General features: G+C 34.9%; 1 protein-coding gene across 5 annotated transcripts in view; it reads left to right on the forward strand.

Moving 5' to 3' along the window:
* TRAPPC10 (trafficking protein particle complex subunit 10) overlaps positions 1–25,870 on the forward strand; it is a 41,504-nt gene that overhangs the window by 8,998 nt on the left and 6,636 nt on the right. For 4 of the 5 annotated variants that reach the window (XR_009961148.1, XM_062599419.1, XM_062599427.1 and 1 more), the window contains exons 2-19: positions 1,806–1,887; positions 2,565–2,700; positions 3,647–3,843; positions 5,516–5,711; positions 6,845–6,956; positions 7,985–8,232; positions 10,044–10,190; positions 11,132–11,246; positions 12,443–12,519; positions 13,077–13,168; positions 14,031–14,171; positions 16,201–16,313; positions 17,027–17,541; positions 20,867–21,008; positions 22,168–22,326; positions 23,442–23,668; positions 24,933–25,033; positions 25,491–25,617. Coding sequence is in view for 4 of the 5 variants with exons in the window: in XM_062599419.1 (XP_062455403.1) it covers positions 1,806–1,887; positions 2,565–2,700; positions 3,647–3,843; positions 5,516–5,711; positions 6,845–6,956; positions 7,985–8,232; positions 10,044–10,190; positions 11,132–11,246; positions 12,443–12,519; positions 13,077–13,168; positions 14,031–14,171; positions 16,201–16,313; positions 17,027–17,541; positions 20,867–21,008; positions 22,168–22,326; positions 23,442–23,668; positions 24,933–25,033; positions 25,491–25,617 (2,927 nt within the window). In the remaining variant the exon portion in view is untranslated. Of the gene's footprint in view, positions 1–1,805; positions 1,888–2,564; positions 2,701–3,646; positions 3,844–5,515; positions 5,712–6,435; positions 6,713–6,844; positions 6,957–7,984; positions 8,233–10,043; positions 10,191–11,131; positions 11,247–12,442; positions 12,520–13,076; positions 13,169–14,030; positions 14,172–16,200; positions 16,314–17,026; positions 17,542–20,866; positions 21,009–22,167; positions 22,327–23,441; positions 23,669–24,932; positions 25,034–25,490; positions 25,618–25,870 lie in introns of those variants that run through there. The other variant, XM_062599449.1, reaches the window with a different exon arrangement.

Consider the following 25,870-nt stretch of genomic DNA (forward strand, 5'->3'; position numbering starts at 1 on the left):
TCAGAGGCTAAAAAAAATTGGCTTTGTTTATTGTAGCTTTTAAACACAGATTTTTTTTAATTGATTATGCAGCGATAATTGTGCTGATGGCTACTGATCAAAATAGTGTAAGCAAGAAGTTTGGGAAAATGTGAATGGACTTGAAAAGGGGTTTCCAAAACAAATAAGATTTCCTAAACTATTGCACAAGTAGTTCCTGGCTCTGTGCCATGATACATGATTGTGTGATGGGAGGGAGAAGAAGGAATTTCAGGTACCTCTCCAGCCCTAGTGCCCTGTTTCTCAGAAAGAGCATCTCTCTATTCAGGTTGAGCTATACAATAGAGAATGATTACAAAAGGAAGCAGAAGGAAAAATATCAGGAAACAGCAGAATTGCTTGTATGCCTGTTTAAAATCTTAACTGGAAAATGTAACTTTTCAGCTCAAGAGATCATCAGAAGGAGAAGGAGAAGTGGAGAGCGTGCAGCCTCTGTAAGAGGAAATAAAAGATTTTTATTAATTTGTGGTCTGAGGTAGAAGAGAATGCAGCCAGCCAAAGATGAAAAAGGCAGTGAAGATGAGGTTTGGGCAAGAAAGCAGTAGCCCTGATAACTTCAGGGCAATGTGCAGATGAGAGATTAATGATAAGTGATACTGCTGAACTAATATGGGTCAGATCATTACTCCAGCTTTAGACAGGGTACATGACATCACTTGAGCCCTGAAATATGTTCAGTGGAAAACATGTTTCTGACCTTAGTCCTTTCTTATTTAGATAGGTGTGTTTGCCAGTAGTCAAATGCCATCTCTTCCCCCTTTAAGAAATGTGAAAGGCTATTTGGGCATTATACATTGGCTGGGGGTATTGAACTAGTCTGCTTGTTTTCAAATATGTCTAACAAAGCACCTTATTTCTGCATCTACTGTCTCTTTGCCCAGAGATACTAATTTCAGTCAGAAGTTGGAAGACTTATTTTGAACCTCTCTCTCATGTTCTTCACACTAAAGAATGGAATTTAAGGGATAATATTGGTAGATATTCATATTCTTAATTTTTATACATAGTTACTCTAGTGGTGTTCAGATTTAATGCAATTGCTCACAACCTGTGAATAGTCTCAGTGCTTGAGTGTGCTACAAAGCTAAGTGATTAAAGTCTATCTGGATCTGTTGCTACATCTGTATAGGGCCAGCTCAAGGGAACCTGCATAATGTTAATGAACCTGACCTTTCTGAAAGCAGCAAGCACAGGCCTGCAGTAGATGGGAAACCACTTTGTATTTTCAGCAGCCCCAAAATAGTAGAGAGGGGGGAGAGGAGTAGTTGAACCTAGTAAGGCTATTTATTTATTTATTTATGCTAATTTTCCAATGGTAGGCATAACTACCAAAAGATGTGAACCACTGTCTAATTATCCTGTTTTTTTGAAGGCTAAAATCTTGAGGTCTTTAAATGTATTGTGTTTAGCTACTGCCTCTGGTCGAAGAGTAATTTGGTGGTGTTAAGCATTGGACCAGCTATATGGGTGATATTCTGTCTTTCTAAGAGTGCAAGTTTTCTTGCTGGTTTATGGATTATGTAGTAATGTGGAAAATTGTAATAGGAATTTTAAAACAGTATATTATGTATCTTGTTAGCGTTGGATTGTGTGAGCATGTGACTTAAAAAAAAAAAAAAAGAAAGAAAAGAAAAGCAGCGCTTGGTGCTAAACTTTGGCTTCCGTGTAGTGTACAAAATAACATTTTGTTTATTGAAATAAACTATAGTATAATTTATTAATATTCTATGTAATTTGTATAATAAATTAATGTCTTTAACTCTTAGGTGCTGGAGATCAGAATTTATTTACTTCCCTATATCCTACGCTTTCTCAGCAGCTTCCAAGAGAACCTATGGAATGGAGGAGGTAAATTGTATTTTTCTTCCATAATAATCGATATATGTTACTAGAGCTGGAACAGTGGGTATTTGTGGTGCACTGTGAAGTTTTTACCATAAATTGAGTTGAATATGGCAACTTAGTTGAGGAAAGAAGTCCTTAGTTAGTCATGGTAATCAGTTTGGTACACTTGAGGACAATTTCCACATTTAAGCTATGCTGAACTTCACTTAAAGAAAAGTTGGGGGTTTGTTTGTCTATTTTGGTATATGGCTGCTTGTGCTTCAGGCAGTCATGCTCTGAAAGTAACAGGCTGTTTTTTATGAGAATACAGACAGAATTTAAATAGATATAACTTCCTACAAAAAGTTTAGAGTGATACATTTTTCTGGTGGAAAAACTGTTTTAGGATTTTTTTTATTTATTTTGGATTTTATACTTTTGGAGGGCCTAGAGATGTAGAACTTTCTTTTAATTAAAATTGAAAGCTTCTAGGTCCTATTCTTGCTCAGAACCTCTACCATATTTCAAGTGTTATCTAATTTTAGTTAACTTTCTGTAAGTCAGGTGACAGTCAATAAGCATAGTTAGTGCATTTCCAGTGCCAGAATATTTCAGTTTATTATTCACTAAAATTCATTTTCGTTCTTGTGTTCTGCTACATAAATGTCCCATTCACTAACTGCACTTTTAAAATTCTTCAGGTCTTATGGCCGTGCTCCGAAGATGATTCATCTAGAATCTAACTTTGTTCAATTTAAAGAGGAGCTACTACCCAAAGAGGGGAATAAGGCTCTCTTGACCTTTCCCTTTCTTCATATTTATTGGACAGAATGTTGTGTAAGTATTAGGAAAACATAATGAAAAACAGAGGATTCAGTTTTAAAAATGAAATTGTTTTGACTTTCTACTTGTCCTCTGTGGTATTTTCCCTTTGCTTTTCACGCTTATTTGAACAATCAAGTCCCTGTTGCGTAAACATTACATACTTAACATATTGGAAATTTTGTCAAATGAGTACTTCTTACCATAAGTGGTATCTGTTTGTAATGGTGCCTGACACTGAAAGGACATGCTTTTGAATAACCAACCTTCAGCGATTTGGCACAAAAAATCCCAAGATCTAACAGTGCCACTGCAGTAATGCAGCACATGTGCTTCATGGTATGAAAATGTGACCGGATTATTTCAGTTATGATCTGTTGAGAAGTTAAACCTAAATATATATATTTTTTAATTTGTCCTCTATATGCAGCTGGTGTTAGTACAAGTTAGCAATCTAAACTGGGCAAGATTTGAAATGTCTTAATCCTGTTTATCTGCAGTTCATTGCTTAGTGGTTGTCTTCTGTTATGAATTAGTTATACAATCAAAGGACAAAAACTTTAAATAGTTTAAGATTTCAGCAGTGTTAGAAAGCTGAAATGTCACAGTTCTGTTACATTGTGAGAACAGAATGATTAAACTTTCTCATTTCAAACTGTGTTATGTTGTGAAGATTAAAAATGTATAAAATAAGAGTTAAAAGTTTAAAAATCTTAATTTCAGTAATCTAAAGAATTATAATTTTCCAAATTCTAAAACATATATGCTATTAACCAAAATACTAGGAATAAAAGAAACTTAAAGACTATAACCTTACCATACTTGTATTTGTTTTGATTTCTCATTTTCACTAATTCCATTTGATATTCCTCTATATTTTTCTTCCATTAGAACAAAATTTACCTTTTGAAATTGTTCAGAGTATCTGTTTGCTTTGATGATTCATCACTTTTTATCCCAGGACACGGAAGTGTATAAAGCTACAGTCAAGGATGACATCACCAAGTGGCAGAATGTTCTCAAAGCCCACAGCTCAGTGGACTGGCTAATTGTAGTAGTTGAGAGTGATGCCAAGAAAAAGAACAAAACAAATATCCTTCCCAGAACATCTATAGTAGATAAAATAAGAAATGACTTCTGTAACAAACAAAGTGACAGGTAAGGATTCTTTTACTTGCAAATACTTTAACCTGTGACTAGCTTGCTAATTAAAAATTCAGTTTCCTGTATAACAGAATCCTAGGTTATTTAAGGACCTTTCATTCCAGCATTCAAACTGATGGTACCATTAAGTCTGCTTAAATATACTTTGGAGAATGTAGACACAAGCAATTAAGGGAAATTTTTATTTTCAGTTGCTCTTGGAATAGTGGCTGCTTTGAATGTGATTCAAAAATATTTCGAGCATACTGAAACCTCTTTCTGGTTAAGAGACAGAGTCAAGGCAGAAAACATAGTAACAATCTGTTTTTAGGACTTTGTTTGTATGTTTCGGTGCTTTTAAAAATATTACCAGAATTACAGGTAGTTGGAATGAATTGGGAGGGAAATAAGAAACCAGTGAGGCCTTATTTTTTTTTACCAGTCTGCCTTCTACCTCTTATTTAATCAGCTTTGCACTACAGAGTAATTGCTTCAAATCCAGAGTCTTCATCTATTTTTACTGTAAGGAAAATAATGAACGTATGAAACTATTCCTGTTTCTATTAGAAGCCAGTGGAATACACAAATCTTAATCTGAAACTAACTCTAATACATAGTGTTTTTCTTCTTCCAGAACGTTGCACAGGATGTGTTCTACATTGTTTTTTTTTTTTTTCCCTTATTTCAAAAATTAACTTTAAATGGAAGATTTTCTCCATAAGAATGAATGACAGGAGATAAGCATTTGAAATTAAAAGGGTAGATGAAAGCACTTGTACTCTCGTGAAAGTTGACAGTGACTGGCAAGTCATCATGTTAGAACATGTAAATTGGTAGCACTTGCTTTGTATATAGACAATGTTGTTATATTACAGTATTATTTTGGCAAATAGTTTGGACAACGCTTTTTCAATTTGCTTTGATTTCTAACTGATTGGCTCCATTTAAACATTTTGCAATAGAATAAGGTGATTTTTCTAACTAGAAATGTTTTTGCCTGGATGAGAGATTGTCTTGTCTTTAGAGATGTTTATTCATTGTTCTTTTTTGAGAAGGAGGGAGTAGAAAAACGAAGCAAGAAAAATATTCTAAGTAAGCTTTTATTTGTGAATTGATGTGATCTGTGAAGGGCTTATTTCAAAAAAGCAGTGGCAGCTCTAGCATATAGGATGTGTAAAGTAAGTTGGCATTTTGCAAGAATAGACTATGAAGAATAATTTTAAATGACATATGAAAGGTTGACTGTATGTGGTCTAATGGATCTTGATTTCCATCTAGCATAATCTTTGCCAGGAGTAACTATAGTTACTATTCTATTAATTGCATTTCTAAGCAGATTTCTTTCCTTGCATAGTTGCAGCTTTACATGTGTTTAAATAATTGAAATAATATAGTCATTATTTTCTTTAAAAAAGATAAATATTTATAATATCCATTGGGTGGAAAACACTTAAAGCTTCTTTCCATCTGAGTATATTAAGCTCTACTATTTATGGAGAAGAAAAAAGTCACTGACCCTTGTAAGTATGTGCATTGTTTGTTTGTTACCAGTTAGTGTTGACTGAAAAATCCAAGTTTTGTCCACTGTGAATACTATCAGATATGCACAGTATTCAAATGTGTATTTATGTATGAATTCTATGTTTTATACCCCTCCTAAAAATAATTTTAATTAATCTCTTTACAGATGTGTGGTACTTTCTGACCCTTTGAAAGACTCTTCCCGTTCTCAGGAATCTTGGAATGCCTTCCTGACCAAACTCAGGACATTGCTGCTCATGTCTTTTACCAAAAACTTAGGCAAGTTTGAAGATGACATGAGAACTTTGAGAGAGAAAAGGACTGAGCCAGGCTGGAGCTTCTGCGAGTATTTCATGGTCCAGGTACGAGTCTATTTTTGAAGAACAAAATGATTGAGTCCTAGTTTGAATAATGGCATTTTTTTGTTGGCTGTCTTTTCTTTTTTTTTTTTTTTTTTTTTTTTTGGATGTTCTGTTTCCTCTTTTGGAGGAAAAAATGGACTGGTATGAAAGCAACATTTTTTAGATCTTCCTTGCAGCAGGTTTGTGTTACACTGTAACTCAGTACAGAATCTTTTCAGGCTTATCAATGTTTTATGAACCTAGACTATAGCAAACACAGAGTGTCTGTAAAGTGTTTTAGTATTTGCTCTTGAATGTTGGACAAATGTTCTATTACTGTGACTGCACAAAGGCACTCGAATTTGTTATGTAATGTGAGTGAATATTACTGTGCTTTCTTTACTTAGATTAATATCAGTATGCCTGGAGACTGTTTTCAGAAAAGCTTCTATTTCTAAGTAATCCTGTGTAGAGCATGTCATTGAATTTCAGATTTTTAGCTTGTAAATATGTCTTGTTTTAGCTGATGTAGAAAAAAAGCATGATATTCTTGAGCAATGGAATTGAAAATCTTGATTCTTTTGGATTTGTGTGGTGCCTGTACAGTTCATTTCTCCTCACTAGTTCCGTCTCATCTTCATGTCTCCTTTGACTTCATGCAGTGCCTATTGCATGTATTATATCCACATCTCTCTTTTTTTTTTTTTACCAGCAGCTTTGACCCCTCCCTTCTCTGTGCTTAACTGAACCTTTGATGCTGTAACTGCTGCTCTCACAGTGTAATCAGAAAGAGCAAGTTTTAACTACTATGAAAGATGAGGCTTCAGCAATTTTCTTGAAACTCAGAGTTTAATAGATCTATCAACAGTATCTTGTAGTGATTCGGGATCTGGATATGCAGCAGAAATTAATGGATTTAGATATTTGACTGAAGCTTCCTTTTTGAACTCCTTTGTGTTAGGAAGATGGTAAATGGAAGATGGAATGAAAGATGCATCAGTTACAATGGCAAATTACCCTATGTATGTAAGCAGTGGAAGTGGGGGGGAAAATGGAAAAAGTAATTCCTGGATCTCTAGGTGGATGGAGGCAGACTTTAACACAAAACATGACTAATATTTAACATGCTGTTTGTATTACTTGTTTGTCAAAAGGAAGAACTGGCCTTTGTCTTTGAGATGCTGCAGCAATTTGAGGATGCACTAGTGCAGTATGATGAACTGGATGCCTTGTTTTCTCAGTACGTTGTCAACTTTGGGGCTGGTGGTAAGTGTCCTAAAATGGTAAATAAATACTAACTGTAGTAGTTTCTATGCTATACTTCTCCTAAAACAATCTGGTGCTTTGGGTACCATGTATGTGTGAGTAGAAAGATGGTAACTTACAGCTGAGAGGTTCTTAGAGTTTGTGCTACCTCAGGCTCTTGTGTTATGTTGTACAGACTCAGGTGTATATTGGTTATATTCACTTGGAGTTTTGTTTTTTTGCCTCTGAGGCTTAAAAGTAATTTTTAATGAAAACTTGTATTTTATTCTTATTTGAGGGTTACAAATGGAACCCTGAACCTGTAATTACCTAAGCATTGATTTAGCTGGGATATAGTTGCTGTTCTCACAGCTCACTGCTAAGTTATGAAACAGAAAAGTTCTGAGTTTGCTTTAAATTATATGAGAAGTTTCATTCAGTTTCATAGTGATTACCAAATATGTACTTATCTGTACTACAGGAAATTTTATTTAGCTTCAAGAAAAATTACTATGCAAGAAGTATCAAATAATTAGAAACTGTTTTACTGAATGAAAAAGGATTGTTGTTTTATATAACAACTTAAGCAAGGTACTTGTTGTGACTATGCTAAAATTCTAGTGCTGGAATAATTGCAACAAAGTATTTGTCCTGTTCCAACCTGAGGCCATTCCTGCAAGTAAGGGCACATCTATCGATAAGGGCTGAATAAGAAATTCTGAAGTAGCTAAAGCTTGTTTTGAGCTTCAGGTAGATTTGATTTCTGAGAAACACATTATAAAGTGATGGCCACTATACTAATAACAAATATGCAGTTAAGACAAAGTGTACTTGAGATTTGAATGTTCTGAAATTCAGATTTGTACTTAGTTATGGAAGTGAGTGATGAGATTTTTTTTGTGTTTTTTTGTGTTTTTTAGTCAAGTCACTAAGCTTATCATATAGATAAGTGATTTAAAGAATAATCCAGCTTCCAACCTCTGAGGGGAGAAAAGAGGCTTTGATTTAAAGCAGTGATTGATTCTTGGATGTTAACTCTGTTTACTTAGATGGTGCAAATTGGCTGACTTTTTTTTGCCAGCCAGTGAGGAGCTGGAATGGATTAATTCTCCGAAAACCAATAGATATGGAGAAGAGAGAGCTAATTCAGAATCAAGAAGCTACTCTACTGGACTTGCGCAGTTACCTATTTTCTCGCCAGTGCACGTTATTAATCTTCCTGCAGAGACCCTGGGAGGTTTCCCAGCGAGCACTGGAGCTCCTTCACAACTGTGTGCAAGAGCTCAAGCTATTAGAAGTGAGTCAGTCCAATATATTCCGTTATTTGTATGATTTTATCCCAATATGACCTGACAAGATTTTGTTAAGTTTACATATTGCTGACTAGAACACACTAAGCATGGCTATGAGATATCAAAATGGTGCTGAAATAACCCTGTTACAATCTGAAACATCTGTTAAAACCGAATGCTTTATCATGAGATTGTCTTTGGAAAGGAATTTAGAAAAGTCTCATCCCTGAAAAACGAATGTGTACTTAGTGTTCTAGCTTTCACCTGGAAAGTTAACTTCTTATTCTGAGAGTGGTAGGCAATTTGTCTGCTTCTTTCCTGAATTTATTACTGATCTCTTGAAGTTCCAGTAATTTAAATCTATGTACAATATTGTATTGAAGAAAATTAGGACAGGATAATTAATATCTTGACATAGAGACTGCTAGTAACAAAATGCAGTTCAGAACTATAAAGAGTATCTAAAGTAGTGTTTCTTACTGCCATGTCAGTTGGTCACTGTTTTGACCACCTTTTGTGGTTCCTAATTAGTGATTCCTTTTGGTACCAACTAATGCTCCTCAGTATTTTTCATGTCTCTCTGGCTATCCCATCCTATCAGAATTAAAAGAATAGGCAGAAAGAAGTGACTGCTCTTGGAGCTTTTTGTCTTGCTACGTACCTTCAAGATTTCTTTTTAACACTTTAGTTTCTACTGATGTTTTTTAAATCTTATAAACAGGCTTTCTAAAGGATGCTCTATTCTAATCTCCCCTATGTATGACCACAGATAAATATTGAAATATATCTTTAAGAACAATATAATGTCCATCAGAATATTTCTGGACTTCGCTTTGTGACTCATGCATGTCCTTAATCCTGTGGGTTTATGGTTCTCTGTTAGTTTTTTGTGCTGTTATTATTATAACTGTTAATTTTTGTCTGCCTGTGTAGTAAGTTCCATGCATTAATGTGCCACATTTAAAACAGAACATCTACCGTAGATTTCTTTTTAAGTGGCACCTTCATGTGTTTTAAAATGGACTTGAAGAAATTCCCCTACATAAGAGTGTACACACACACACACACACACACACGTACTTGTGTGTATATGGGTTTAAAGACTTTCATAGTCTTCCCACTTCTCAGACTTTATTTTTGCATTGTTTATGAACAAAATTTTGATACCATTAATTGATTGTGTTCCAGATCTTTAGTTATATGATATTTATCACGTTTATTGGAGTGTTCTGATGTTAAACTCTCCTCCCTTGTCCTACCATGTCTCATTTGATAATCCCTTCTTCATCTTTGTCACAGTTCTTTAAGTTATCCGTGACTGATGTCCTATCCCGTTATTGACAAGCTTGTTGTTGTGAAGGACACTTACAATCTTAGACTCATTTCCATCTTTTTTTTTTTTTTGCTTCATAGGATACTTTTGATTTTTGTATTAGTTAGGTCAGGTGTATCCTTATTAAAATACTACATCTACAGAATTTTTTTCTAACTTTACTTTCCTTAGGATTATTTCTGACTTTTTGGAAACTTTCTCAGTACTAGTATCTATTAGTTCTCTCTTCCTTCACTTTCATCTTGGTGAGTGTATCAAACCTAATTAGTATGATCACTGTTTAGTTACTTAGCCAATCCTGTTTTATGAACTAATTTATATATATTATTCAGGAGGGAGTGAACAGTTAGCAGTCTCTTAGACCAGCTTATTCTAAGACTACGCAAACATAAGCTATGTTGTATCAAGAAAAATATTTTGACAAAGTATTTTCTGACTGAACTGATGATTATTTCCCAGTTAATGTTATCTGTTCATCTTCAGGTCTCTGTTCCTCCTGGAGCATTGGATTGTTGGGTATTTTTGAGTTGTTTGGAAGTCTTGCAAAGAATAGAAGGCTGCTGTGATAGGGCTCAAATAGATGCCAATGTTTCCCACACAGTTGGTTTATGGAGCTATGCCACTGAGAAGGTGAGCAAAGGATATGTTGCAGTGGTAGCATTATAATTTTGAAGTAGCCCACTTGTTTCTGTGGAACAAATTTTGCAGTTTTTTAGTGAAACTTTAACACATGCTTCTGTATATTATCTTTGCTCTATGTGAGATACCCAAGTTTATATTCCATTTCTCCACAGGCAGACAAGGCCTGGGAATTACTAGAGTATGCCCAGCTCTTTAGAGGAGTGATGGGTAGGATGTTTTATGTCATTAAACTGCATTAAGACAGGGTATATTTCTACTTAGCATCAAGCGTACCAGCTGTGGTCCAGAAAGAGTTTTTATGGCAGCTGTGTGTATTACACAACTTCCACAATGTTAGCTGAGCTGTTCATGTTTTTCAAGAAAGTTTTCATTTGGAATACAATCCTTCAGGTGAATTTGCAAGCTTATCTAGTGTACTGGAGACTGTTTGTATTTCCTGATTAATGGTTTTCAAACTTATGTACTGAAATACAGATGCGGTTTCTAGAAATTTCTTTGGCAGTAACTGCCAAATATCTCAAGCTTTCTATATGTAATATTTATATGGAGAAGTAGAAGGATTTATTCTAATTTAACGTTCTGCATGAAGGTATGTGTGTGTATATTTACGTATCAGTAACTTACATTATCTCTAATTTAACTCTTAATAAAATTACTTTTCAAGTGAGAACCACATTAACTTTTGAAAGGTTCTCCACCCTCGTTGCAAGAAACAACTTTTAATACACATTTTATATAAGCAGTACAATATGATGTTAGTATTTTCCAAGGAAAAATCTTGGGAAAGTATGTCAGTACACCAGAAAGACCTTACTGCACAGACTTCGTTTTCCTTCATTATTGAAGAACTGAGTTAGGTATGTCAGAAAAAAGGGGTTTTATATTGTTTTCATAGCCTATCAAAACCAAGCATCTGGTTTCTATTTTAGCTAAAATCTCTGGGCTATCTGTGTGGACTTGCATCAGAGAAGGGACCCAATTCAGAAGATCTTAACAGAACTGTCGATCTGTTAGCAGGGTTGGGAGCAGAACGCCCTGAAACAGGTACTGCCAGGAATGTGTGCATTCTTTCTAATAACTGACATTATCTTAAGTGCCTGGTATATAAATACATCAGTGGGGATAATACAATTCTGTGGTTAGCTTTATATACGTAGGGGTACCTGGAAAGTTTAAAAGCAAACAAAAAAAACCCAAAAACTCATAAGAGAGACAGCGTGCGTCCAGTGCTTGGAGAAGCTACCAATGTCTCTTTCTACTGTTGCAAGTATAAGTTTTTTCCAATAATGCTGTATTTGCCAGCATTGAGGTAAAAAGTCTTGAAGAATACTATTTTTTGATACTATGTTTTTAATACTCGTCTGAAAGTATTAAAACTAAAACTATTTGGAAGGGAACTGGAGGATCGTTAATCTGATGCAAATAGATAATCTGCAACTAGAACTACAAAGCGATATTACTTGAGTGGCTGAACAGTCCAGTTTATTTACTGGTTCTAGGCTTTTATGTCACACTCAAAGCTGTTTCTGAGAGGAAGAAACTTTTGGTTGTTCAATACAGTAGAACAATCAGCGTCTTTGAAATACTAGCTTACGAACTGACTTCTACAATAGCACGATATGTGAATTTTAATTCAGGGCTATATTTATTGTATATTTGTTTAAAATGTAGGCTTTTTTCTTCTAGAAATGTTAGCACATATTTGGATGATAAGGATTTTTAAATTGAGTGAATTTCTCCAGGAAAAAAATCTGATCTTGCTAACCATTTTCCATTGAAAAGCACAGTTTAATGTAGTAAAGTGTCTTTAAAGCATGGTAAGCAGTTGTAGCGGGTTGTGAGAACATAACCCTTGCTGAATATGGTAGAGTATTTCAATACAATTGTGTGTGTTGGTAGGTGAAACTGGTGATGCAATGAATGTTGTGAAATGCTATGGGGAGAAGTTTGTATAGCTTCTATATGCCTGCTTGTCTTTAGCCTGCTGTGCTGAATGTGTCACACACACACACACACACACACACCCCTCCAAAAAAAAAAAAAAAAAAAAAAAAAGGTCTATCTTCATCTTATTTTAGAATATAGGAAAGAAACTCATCTGTCTTTAAGTGTTGATGATGTTTCCCACATAAGATGAGTTTTAGGTTATACTCTGCTACTAAATCCACTAAAACGAAAAGGGAGGAGGGATAAAATAGAAATGTATTTGTGACATTTCTTTTTTTTTTTTTCCCCTAAAGCCAACACTTCACAGAGCCCATATAAGAAACTTAAAGAGGCCTTATCATCTGTAGAAGCTTTTGAAAAACACTACTTAGTAAGTATAGTTTGGGGATATGTTTACCTTAGATTGATTAGGACCGAATTTTCCAAACCAGAGAAGTTAATATTAAAAGAATAAATTTTTATCTTGGTATCCAAAGCTATTGCTTGCTTAATGTCTGAATGTACCAAATTCGATTTGCTGTGTGACTGGAACCCTATATTAAGCCTCGAATTTGACATTTCTGGATTTACTTTAGTATTTACCATTACAGGGCTGGAGATTATTATCTCTAAGTGTGTATATACAATTACTAAAAAAAGATGATGTTTTGGTAACCCTATTTTGCCATTTCAAGCTTTTAACAAGCTTTTTCATTTACTATTTATGATATAGGTATGGGATGATGACCAACTATATAAAAAGCAAAGCTGACCTGTTGCAAACTTTTCAAAAGCTTGTGTTCGAGTGGGGATGAAATCTAAAAAGTGACTTATTCTGGTCATTTTGCTGCAATAACTTAGTTACTGGTTGTTTTTTTATGTGTGAAATACTGTATAACTACTAAAAATACATAACTAACTTACAGTTATTTCTTTTCTTTTAAACAGGATCTGTCCCATGCCACCATTGAAATGTACACAAACATTGGAAGAATTCGCTCAGCTAAGCTTGTTGGAAAGGACTTGGCAGAGTTTTATATGTAAATGAATCTTTCAAATGTCTTAAATGTATTAGTTTTGAGAAGTTTGTCTGTAAACTGTGAGGAAAATAAACTATATTTTAAAAGGAATTCTTAACAGTATTTTTGTGAAAATGTCTCCTAAGCTTCAGGCTGTTTTACACTGGAAAATTAGAATACCAGCAGTGTTTTGGTATCAAATCATAATTCTCACCTCATAATTTAGTGCTCTTTAAGCATCCTATGTTTTTCAGTTTGATCCTTCCTTCCACTGGGAAGAAGAGAGTAATGAAGGGGGAGAGTGGGAGGGGTAGCTTTGTATTTATTGTAAGGTGCTATATAATGTGGTTTCTGACTCTTACAGAATATCAGTTTATATATACACGTATGTGTGTTTGTGTATGTATATATATGAATGTGTTTTTTTTGAAGCTACTCAGGTTCCTATTTGAGGTCATTGTTGCAAAATTATTTGTGCATTTCCCCCACTGTGAAAGTTATGGTGATTTTTTTTTTTCCCCAATTGCTCATTTCCAAAGATCTTTTCGGTGTTTAACTTTACTGTTGAATTCAGTTGAAATGCATTCAAAATGCATTTGTGTGAGGTAGACTCACCTCAGTTGCTTTAATTTGTGGTAGATCTGTATATCAAGTCTTTCACTGAAATGGTGTATTTAGACTAATTGCCATCCTACTTAAATGAATCATGTAAAGACTGGCCAAGTTGTTATCTGTTACAAGCAAAATGAGTAGCAAAACGGTTCACTGGGTTTTGTTCTGTATTCTTATGTGGTTTTACTGTTTCATCACCTTAAAAATATGTAGAAAGTTTTCATGGCCACAAAGGTTCTTATATCACTCTCTTATTTCTTTCTTTTTAAAGGAGGAAGAGAGGTCCACAGAAAGCAGAGGTCTATCTTCAAGGAGCACTGAAAACTTACCTTACTGAGGGCTGGGCATTACTTGTCACACATACGAGAAAACAGTTAGCAGAATGTCAGAAACAGCTTGGGCAAATAGAAAAGTATCCTCTAAAAGACAGAGCCAGAAAATCAAGACTAAAGAAAATGATGCTACTACTACTTTTCTGACATATATTTAGTTTTTATTTAAGAGTAGAGACTGTCAAACATAAGACAGCTAGCTAGTTCTAGTTTTTGTTGTTGCTGTTCATTTGGAGAGAGTTGTTTGGTTTTTGTAGTGTTGTTAGGGTGGATTTTCTTGGTTTTTAAACGCATTGTTCACTTCAACCTTTTTACAGGTGGTAGGTGCGCTCCAATTTTAAATACACCTCGACTTTAGAGAGAGCAGGTGCGATGTGGGTAATGTTAAGTTTTTCATTAGCTCAGAAAATAAGATCTTTGTTTCTGTTTGCGTTTACTTATTACATAAGTTTGTAGTGATAATTTTTCCCCTTTTGGTTAATATGGCATTTATTTTTTGCGTATATCAAGGGGCTTAATTTCTTAGCTTTCTTTCTGTAACTACTGCTACCGTCTTTGTGTATGTGACCTGGCAAGGACTCTTCTGGCATTCTTAAGGATAACGTTTTCCAGGAGTTAAAACATATGCTTGGAAGATGAAAATCTTGTGGGTTTTTTTTATTTATTTGTCTTTGATCTCTTTTTTGTGTGGGGGAGTTTAAGCTGTATAAAAGCTCTTTGCTCAGTTTTCCATCCTCAAATGATATCATATACATGTGCTCTGTATGAATGCATGCTGATGCGTGGTAGTTTGTGTGTGTGATTTGGCCCACTCCTAAAGTTTGGCAGACTTCAAATTCTTCACTTTATTCTCTGCATTATTTTCACACAAAAACCTCTGTCAACTATAAATGTATATATATATATGTTTTTTTAATATTAAATCTGTGTTGCTGGGCTCTTGATTAAAAAAAAAAAAAGAGGACTATCTACTAACTGGCCTTAGGTACTGCATTGCATTCATTGTGGCATCAGAAGCAGGTGGAACTTCAGTTCTGCTTTTCATGTTAGCCTAATACGTTGTTGCTTAAATTTAGCAGCTAACTTAAGAAATGTGGTTCTAATCTGAACTGTATGTTGAGTGCAGGATATTGCATGTTATGCAAAACTGGCAAATTTTGATATTTCTTGAAAGCAGTAGTCTTTTTTTCCTCCTCAATATCATTAATTCTGTAGCTTTAAATGACATTCCTCTAGGTGTTTCAACTTGGGATGGTCAGCTTAACAAAGAATGCTTTCTGCAGGGCAGTTCTTCTGTAAATTGCACAGAAGAATTCAACTTTTTTTATTGGTTCTTCTGGCTAAAGGAAATTGTAGATTTTTCTTTGCTTGAAAGCTCGCATTTTAGGCTCTTCTAAGTGACAATATAGAGATCATACTGTAACTGGACATAAGTTGAATGTTGTGGGTTTTTTTTTGTTTTAGTTTTAAACAATAGACTTAAGCATTTTAAATGTCGTCTTAAAAATTCTTACACTAAAAATTCTAAGCACTCTTAAATTTTTCTGCTTCAGTACTTATGTTCTTAGAAATTCTGAGCCAGTAGTATTGTAGTCTTAACTAAATATTTAAATGAGCATTATATCCTCAGCACTCAAGAGTATGAAGAATGCCTTATGATTTAGTTATGGTAAATGGTACTGTAACAGCTTGCAGATTCCCAGAAAAGTGATAGGGCACACCAGTAAATTAGAATGTAATCAAATACGAGATTTACTTAATTTTAAATGTTGGATAGTCTAGTGTAACACGTTTGGGTTTGACTTACATGTTAGGATGTGTATCTGATGTCAAATAATGAATTTTCAATACTTGGTAACTTTTTAGATAATATATATTAAAATTGCTTGGGTTAAAAATATCTATTTTAGAAGGTCTACTGAAAAGTGAAAATTTTGCGGTATTTTCAAATGATAGTAAATCTTTCATTGTTTCTTTCCAAATGGAAAATTCTGCTGGTGATAAAAGCAGATCTTGTATCAGATTAGAAAATCAGTGCTTGAGTCTGATTTTCAGTCACATTCAGAAAATGTTTTATGTTTCTACCTCATGTTTCCTTAACTTTATTAGTTATCTTCAAACGAGCAGCCTTTTAGCCAGTGATAATCACTTAACAGAAGATGAACGCAAACGTTTCTGCCAGGAAATTCTAGATTTTGCCAATCAGCAAGCAGAGAGTCAAGGTGAGTCTGGCTCTTCAATATGTAAAGTTTAAGCTGCTATAATCTGATCTACAAAAAGATTAAATTTTTTTTTAATTGGATTCACTCTTTCAGCAATATTTTGTCCTCAAAAATCGGTCATGATTTAAATTCATACTGAGTATGTTTTGTAGCTCTGTCGACTAGTTATTTTTTATGTAATTTTTTGGGGGTGATGAATGGGTGAACCATGAAGAATATGTTATTTTAGCATTATTTCTTACTTGTACTTTTTTTTTCTGCTAGCAGTATTGTTTTTTGAAAACTAGTTGAACGATAAAGATGATGACTTGAGGTGCCTGTTTGATCATTAATTTATGTGGAAAGCTTTTTACTTTATGGTACTGTGTTCATCTACAACACTTCATGTGGCAGTTTAACATCTCACTACTACTTAAATATATCTCTTCAGTTAGTCCTTTTAATAACCTAAGTAGTAATGCAAAGTCTAGTAGGTGACTAGAATTATCAGAAAAAACTCTCAGCATCACTGGTCTCTTATGCTTTTATGCAGGATAAAACTTAAAATAGTGAAGTGTTGATTTGTTGTGAAAGGATTCATTGTGAAAAGATTTGAAAGTTGTTGATCTGATTAATTTTAGGGGTTAATATTTTGAAGCTTTTTAAATAAGAAAATAGATTTGCTAATGTTTAGCAGCATTAGAGGAGAATAAAATCCGTTTTTATCTTTCCAGGTCAAAAGATTATACTGCCTATGCACTCCTTTGCACAGTTGAAAACTCTACATTTTGACCCTCCAAATGCTGTTGTCCATGTAGGTGGAAAGTTGTCTATTGAGCTGACTTTGCTGAGCCAAATGCCCATCCCGGTCCAAGTGGATCAGATTGCCATCTATGTTCACTTCAGCATTGAGAAGAATAGTTACAGAAAAACAGCTGAGTGGCTCACTAAGCACAAAACTTCCAATGGTATTATCAATTTTTCAAATGAGGTTGCAGGCTTTCCGTTGTCGAGAAACAACTTGCCAGCACTGGAGTTATATGAAATGTATGAACGAAGTCCCTCTGATAACTCTTTGAACACAACAGGAATTATCTGCAAAAATGTGCACATGCTACTGCGAAGGCAGGAGAGCAGCACTTCTCTGGATATCCCCTCAGGGGTGACTCTAGAAGATGGGGCTCACATATTGAAATACAATGACTTAATACTGGAACCAGGGATCAATACAATAACTTTCAAAACTCAGGTATGTTTTTATAATTGAGTCAGTGTAGCACTCAGAAGAACTAAAAGCACTTGCTAAAGAAGAGCATAGTGCTGACAAGTGGTATCTGTATTGCTCCTTTTACAGCTTTAATGCTGCTCCCATTGTGGCTTTCTCTTTGTTCTGGATTTTAACTTTTCTTGAAGTGGTGCAGTTATGTTTGTGAATTGGTAAATCTTCTATTTGCGGTCATTAGAATCAGATTTCCTAACCTTATTTAAAAATACCTATTTGATTATTGCTGCCAAAAATAAAACTGATAAGTTGATATACAACATACTGTACTGCTCATCAAGGTACTGTTTTCAGAATAATGTTCAGATTTTTGGGAATGTATTTTCTAGCCTTTAGTAAGCGCATATTAAGTTTTGTTGATAGCATGCTTTTTCGCTGTAGAGAATGTAGAATATATTTTGTTTAGCAGCTGTAGTAAACCTGCATGTAAGAAAGTTGACAAGATTGAACTGAACTTTGAGTACCTGAAATTTGTGTGAGCAATCAACTAGGTTCATCTTTCCTGTAGCAGTGAGTCTTTATGTTCTTGCGTTTCCATTCATTATGGAAGATTAAGATGAATAATGGATGCAAGTACTTGTGAAAATGGGGAGTAAGCATCTAAATGGCATGCTTGGAAAATGGAGTTAGAGATCTGCTTCTGCCATGGAGTGTTGTTATGAAAGTCCTGCAAGCGTCCACTTGCACGCACTTTCTGGTTCAGCTTAGTTTTTTGAAGAAGTGTTCATTTTTTTTCTTCTTTCTCTCCTTTTCTCCTCCTCAGCAAACTAAGCACTCCAATAGTTGCTGAAATGTGTGAGGACAGTATTGGTCAGCAATTCTGGTAGTGAACATAAGGAATTACTGTGTAGTAACTGGAAATCAGCAGACTCTTGAGTACCAGTCCTGATTTTTACCACGTAATTATGTGGCCTCGTAATTTGCTGATTTGTTGTTCTTGATCTTCTTACTGTTATTAATGAAATGGGGAAAGGCATGTACCTGATGACTTTGTTCTAGAAACTAAAATGCCAAGCATTTTCAGAAGTGAGACTTCAGCATCTGTTTGGAATTCTAGCAGTAGGAGATTTTGGCCTCAGGTGTCTTTTCATTCTCTTCTTTGGTGCTTTTTCTTTTGTGTGTGGGGGGAGGTTAGAGAGGGGGAGAGGATGTTAACATCTGTTTTCCTCCTCTAGAGCCCTTTGTAGGGAGGTATCTGGTAGAGTTCAATACTACAAAATGAACTTGATTGTAAAGAAAAGTAAAGTGAGAAAATTTTGAGGAACTCAGTGTTGCATCTGAAGGATTAACAAGACATGAGGCAGCACAGTGAGAAGTGTAACAGCTGTACCATAGTCTCTTCATTTTCTGAGCGTTATCTTATATATTGAAAGGAGTATGGATTCTGTAAAGAAAGAAAAATGTATTTTTTTGGTTATATATGTTATAATATGTCTGCTAGCTTTGGCATTTTCTAATTGCTTTCACATTAGCTTTGCTCTCTTTTTATGAAACTAATTTTGAAATGAGAATCTACATGTCTGCTTTTGATGACCCAAAATTGATAGCTGAGCAGTGCTGGCCAGGAGGTTTCTTTCAGCCTTCTTATCATATTTTAGGCATCCCATTTCAATGATCTGAACTTTCTCCTTTTTTATTGTTAATTTCTATCTTGCTGCAGAACGTTTAGTCTGAAGCTGAGCAAAGGTTCTGCAGGTTGACATGCTCTGCCTTTCTGTTCCTCCTGCAGTGGGGCAGAAAGCACCAGAGAGATGTGCTCACAGGTGCAGGTTCACACTGTGGAGCATGTGTTCATTGCAGGTATCTCAAGGAGGTTCGGTTCAGTTCAAGCCCCTCTTGACACAATGTGAGTTGGCAGTCATGTCATTTGAACTATCTATCTACTGGCCTCATTTTTTCAGGTTTCTAGTTCTCTCAAAGGGTTTAATGGGATTTGGAGATGTTAGAGGTCTGGTGGCTGCAGATGAAGCTTTTTGTAAAATAATGAAGGTATCTACAGAATTTAGATCTCAGGTGAACCTTAATGTGTCACCTCTAAATTACATAGCTTTCCAGAGAATAGAATTTTGTTATTCCAAATTTTGCTAGAATAATGCTTAATTGCATTGCTTCCATATAAAAAAAAAGGAATAACTTTGCTTCTAAGATGCAAAGGGAATTTGATTCTTTCTGTAGATCTTAGGCTGATGATTAGTCTTGCTTATGCTAATGGATAGTGACCTTCCAAATTTAACCCCTTTTATTGTGTGTGTTCAAGCTTTACAACAGATGATAAAGGATTATTTAAGTTCTCCAGCTAGTATTCATCGCATGTTGATGTTTAAATGCTGGATGGATGCCTGTCTATAGGCACGACATTCACCAGTGCTTTTCCGTTAGAAGATATTCAAGGAGTGAAACTTAGTGACCATAATTTCAAAATACATAATGTTGAATTTCAGTTGCATTTGCTTGTTAATAACTGTATGCAAGTAAAGTTTGAATGTTGCGCCATTCCACCTGTTTTCCCTACCTTTTAATCCTGTTCTCTGGATTTAATTCTGCCCAGCATCAACATTTACATGCTACTAGCGACACTTGATAAAGTGACGCATGAAGAAAGAAAGCACTACCCATTCCGTAGCAGTAATAGCTAAGAGCAAATAGAATCAAGATAAATATGCTTTAGGAGATGATAGTGCTACAGTTTGGCTTTTTATAATGTTGTTATCTTAAAAACATCTAGAATACCATTATTAAGAGTAAGGGAAGAGTTTGAAGTAAAATGTATATTTTTGAAACATTTGGAAATCATTTTCATTGGGGCTGGGGGAGAAGTGTGTGAAATCAATAAGCTTGTCATGAGTTGAAGGCTGTGCCTTACACAAATGTTGTAGTACTTTATGAATGTCAGCCAAATAAGCACTTTGCTGCTGCTTGCTAAATATCATTTTGGTAGATAATAAATATAATTATATTTTAATGTGTGGCACTTGGAGGAAAACAAACACTCAAAGAAAGCAATTTGTCAGGGTAGTTATTGTATTAGTTACTCTGATTATTGGTATGTGTGAGTTAACATAACAGTTGTTCTTGAATCAGCCAGCTCTCTAGAGCTTATATCTTAATGGAGGAAAATGTGATCCTGGATAGAAAGTCTTGTCACTTATTCGCAGAACAATTATTTGTTTTTATTAATAAAAACGAAGTATCTAATCAAAATGAACTGAGAAATTTGCTTGTCTTTCACTAGAGGGTTTGTTTTAAAAGTACTTGCTAAATTGAAAAATCCTTTCAAACGTTTTCTTCCAAGGCCAAAGAACCTGGGACGTACACTCTCAGGCAACTGTGCACTTCACTGGGAAAAGTACAGTTTGTCCTTCTTCATATTTACCCAATTGCGCAGTATGATGTGTATTCTCAGGAGCCCCAGCTAAAAGTGGAACCAATGACTGGTATGTATAGTTGTTACACTGTGGTTGTATTGATGATCTTTCTTTTCCCACTGGAGTAGATAAAATATTTTTCATCTTGAATTGTGTTCAGAATTTTTTTGCCTTGCTGTTAATTTTGAGCTAGAAGTTTAAAATAAACTTATTTTTAAAATTATTAAGTATACTGTGTCAATGATAGATGGCATTCAGCAACTAATTTTAGAGTCTAGATCAAATTTGAAGATGTAGTGTCATTTAAATATCAGGCATGAATTGGCCTCCTACGCAGATTAGAAGAAGTGAATATTCTTATTGGCTTATTATTATAAGTTCACTTATTCTTAAGTGAACTTCTTATTGGCTAGTTTTGTGACACTGCAGTGTCTTTGGTAAAAGGGAAGAAAAAATCATGAGAAATGAGTTCCTCTTCTAGAGGTGATAACCGAAAATTCTAAAATCAAATACTGAGTGCATTGCATTTGTGACAGTTGAGCGCTGTGTGATGTAGCATTTGTTACAGCATATAAACTGAAGGTAATATGACTTTATTTTCAAGTTATAAATTGAGGTAACTGAGCTGATATGAGTTCAGTGGAACCATTCCTGTTACAGGTGTTACGATGTATGGCAAAGGAAGGACAGGCATACTGGAGAGAGGAGAGTTAATCAAATTAGCTGTAAAATTGGTGGTTGTGGTTCAGATCTCTGAGAATCTGTGCCTATTGGCATTCTAATAATCTTGATTACGTAAATACAGCCTGTGGGTATGACAGTCGTCATAGGTGCAGAAATACAAAGCTGTCCGCAACCTGTAGAAAGCTTAAAAAGGTTGACAATGTCTTTCACTAAGTTTTGTGCTACTGGAGACAGCAGAGTACATACTGTGCCATACACAGTATGTGAGCTAGCTAATCTAAACCTAGCTCAAGAGACATCAACATGCAGAAGTAGGTTGTTTCAAGTCAAAAGAGACTGAAATTCACTCTTGGATGGCTTTAACGTCTTGCATAACATCACTCCCCCCCCCCCCCCCCCCGAAAATTTTAAGTTACTCTAATGTAATAAGAAATTGCCTGGGAATATTTACTTGTAAATGCTCACTAGCAAGCGTTAGCAGCATATTGTAACCATCTGATAAAGACTGTTGGAATGTAATAACAATTTTGCTTTTTTCCTTCAGATAGCCTTTTGGCTGGTATTCCACAGAAGGTGAAATTCACAGTAATTACTGGCCATTACACCATGAAGAATGGAGATACTTTGCAGCTCAGTAATGCTGATGCCATGCCTATTCTTTACCATCCAGAGAGCAAGGCAGTCATCTATTCCAACACAAGGGGTAAGCAATGGAGTGAAAATGAATACTCCTTATCAATCCGAAAATTCAGTAACCCTGAAATAAAGCTGTAGTTATTAGTGTGAAGAACACTGATACTGGCTCTTCCAGTAGCTGTTATTAACTGAAGCTATTTAGGGACTTGCAAGTCAGCACTTCAGTGTAAGAAAGATCTTAAACTTTCATCCCTAGTAAAGCAGTAGCATGAGCTTTCAGCAAACACCTGGACAGCTTTCACTTTCATGGATGAAGGTCAATAGGTATGGAGAGGAAGTAGCTGTTGAGGTGAGCATCTTTTGTGATTTCCAAATGAATTATGATGATCTGTTCCTTTGTGGACTGTGTTTTAACTAGACTACTGTAAAGTAATCTAGGTAGGTTTTTATTTAGTGCTCTGTGTAAACAAAATATTTTCTTGAGATAGAGATTAATTTTAAACAGATGATGTCGTAAGATTTTTTTTCTCTACTTGGGTACTGTATTCTCAATTGCTCGAGTGTAGAGCAATTTTTTTAATAAATGGAGAGAGCAGTGTTAATTGCTTTAATAAAGTTGAGATTGATTAAAATAGACTATACAGAGGCATCTTGTATGTAGCATTTTAAAGATACACTGATGAAAAATAATGATGTGTGTGTTTGAAGAGAAAAAGAATTGTGAGACTAAGAAGCTAAAGAATGATGTAAAAACTGTAATGCGTGTCGGATGATAGACTAAAGTAGCTCTTTATCTACTTTGAAGCTTGGTATCAGATCGTCATCTTTGGAGCTTTCTTGACTATTGAAAGGGACTACTATACTGAATGTGTTGGCTACCTTCCTGCAGTCTTCAAGCTGGGTAGAGCATTGCCCGTGCAAAACTGAACAGCAGTGGTATTGAAGATGTGAAGATTATAGCTCGTTTGAGGATGTTACTCTGGAGTTGTGTAATATGGTTTCTGGTTGCTGGTTATGCAAGCATAGAAGTCTTGCTAGTAGATTCTTATGGTGCCACCTATTTTCTATTGTTTTTAGTTCCTCAGACTAATTTTTTTTTTTTACTTTATTAGATTAAAATGAAAATTGGGAAGGGATGAACAATTTTTAAACTATTTTTTCCTCATTCTACATTAACTACAGAAAAGATCTCAGAATCGTCATTAAGGATTCAGTCTTCTGAAAAGATTACAAGCATCAGTTTGCCAGTGACTCCTGCATATCATGTAATTGAGTTTGAATTAGAAGTCATATATTTGCCATCAACCCCAGAATCTGCAGTGGAGAGAGAAAATACTGTAAAAGAAGCTCACAGGAAAAACAAAGAGAAGCAGAAACCGGCCAATCGCATGGCTACTGTTGACCAAAAAGTAAGGTAACATTTGACATAGATTGGCTTGATCACAAGGGCGTACACTCAACAAAATATAAATTGTGATGATAGAGAAACTGGTTGCATAGAAGTGATTTTTCTCTTAAAGGTTATAAATGCAAAAATCTTACCAAATCTTTATAGACATAAAGAATAAGTGAACAAAAATATACACTATACTTAGTATATGACCAGCTGTTCCGCTGGTTAGCCCTCTTAAGAGTTTTGGCATTGTAGTGCACACAGTTTGCTTAGGATAAAAGATACTTCTGTCTTTTTTGAAAGTTGGATTGATGTCTTTAAAAGTGCTGTGAATGAGATCCTCCCTTCTGACTCAGGGGAAGGATATTTCTTCCACTTGTAGAGCATCTGTACACAGTACTTGAGCAGTACAGTATAGGGTTTCAGGCTGCCACATTCCATAGTTGGAGGTGAGTTTTCCTCTTAATTCTTGCTGTGAAGAATGAATAAAATGAGCAACATAAAGATGCTATTCAGTTAGCAAAATGAACTTGGAATCACCTTTCACAGGGGGTACGCCTTGCTAAAATTGATTGAAATGTGCTGCCCTATATCCTTGTGTATGAAGAAGGGGGTGAAGATGAATAGCTACCAGCTGGCATTACTAGAACTAAAATATTAAAACATGCAATCTTTCCCTCCATAGAAGAGTATGTTACTTAGTGTGCATGCTGTAGAGTTAGAAACAGTGGCACCATTCAGTTAAGGTGAAATTCTTCAGTTAAGCATGCTGTTCAAAAGCTGAAACAAATACATGTACAATATATAATAAAGAATATTAAATGCAAACTTATCATTAATTTATATAAAAGTGTTTGTGTGTGTGTGTATATGTATGTATATATGTATGTATTATAAAGATATTTCAGAAATAAGCCTTAATAGGAATTTACTTTATACTGTCATTTTTATCCAATTTTAGAATTCAGCTGCTATCAGTATTGTCACTGTCCTCTATCTTTTCTTTCTTGTATTCCCCTTCCTATCTATTTTTGACGTTTGTGGTCTCCAGAACTAGGTACAATCAATTTCCACAGAAAAATTTCTTCTGAATTTCATACTAGCTCAAAAAGAACATTAGTCTTTTGTTTTCATCAGATTTGGTTTTGACCCGCTGCCCATCACACCCACTCTGGATGCATTAGATCTAGACACTTATTGAGAAATCTTTGGTTTTGAAATGAGGAGAAAAGAAAACCATTATGCCAATGACCAAGAACCATGTTCCTTTTTCCCTTTAGGTAACCATTGATTGTCCTTGGTCAATTTACTCCACTATTATCGCATTAACATTCTGCATACCTTTTAATGCCAAGCATTCCTTATTGTCAGCTGGCAAACGGTAATGTACTCATTACGTATTTATTGTTTCTTTCCTCTTACAAGCTATGGAGGTGGAATTTCATAAGTAATATTTCTAGTCAACTGGTTTCTTAAGTTAGGATTTTGTTGTCTTGCAGCTTCCTGCTGGAAGCTTTCTTATTTCTTCTAGTGCACTTTCCTAGCAATAAAACAAATATGTGGTTTCAGTCATTTTGGAAATAAGACCACAAGATAAACCAGAGTGAACTATTTCTGTTAAGGTATTTCGTTTTATTTAATATGTGAGAGAACGTTTTACAGCTTTATTTCTGCAAACCCCTAAATATAGTTTTTGGGAAAAAAAAAAAAAAAAAAAAACACCTGCCATTCTGTTTTTTCTTGAGTTGTGTGCTTTGGAAAGAATGCTATGGACATCTTTTAAGCATAATTGTTCAAATTTGCTATGTAATTCAACAAACTGTATATCTTTTTTTCAGGAAATATGTGCAAGTCTGTATACAGAATTTGTCAGAACTGTGTTTCCAGCTTTCAGACAACAGCCTAAAAACTTCTGCTAATTGTACAGATTTGCAGCTGGTACCTCTGAACCCTGAATCTCAACAGGTAAAGACTCTTTTGGTGGTATATGAGCTCACTGATAGGAGACCTAGATATGAAACTTAGTGAAATTATTAGCACCTCTGCATATGTACTTTATAGGTACAGCTGATAATTGATACTTTGTCAGATTTTTGCCAATCTTTGAGAGAGAACTTTGTTTCTCAAAACATCTTTAAGAATAATTTATATCTGCAGGTCTCGGATCAAATTCTAAAAACCTACACAAACGATTAAATAAGTTTCCAAACTCCTCCTT

This window comes from Rhea pennata, chromosome 1 (genome assembly GCF_028389875.1).
Source record: "Rhea pennata isolate bPtePen1 chromosome 1, bPtePen1.pri, whole genome shotgun sequence".
NCBI classification, from domain to species: domain Eukaryota; kingdom Metazoa; phylum Chordata; class Aves; order Rheiformes; family Rheidae; genus Rhea; species Rhea pennata.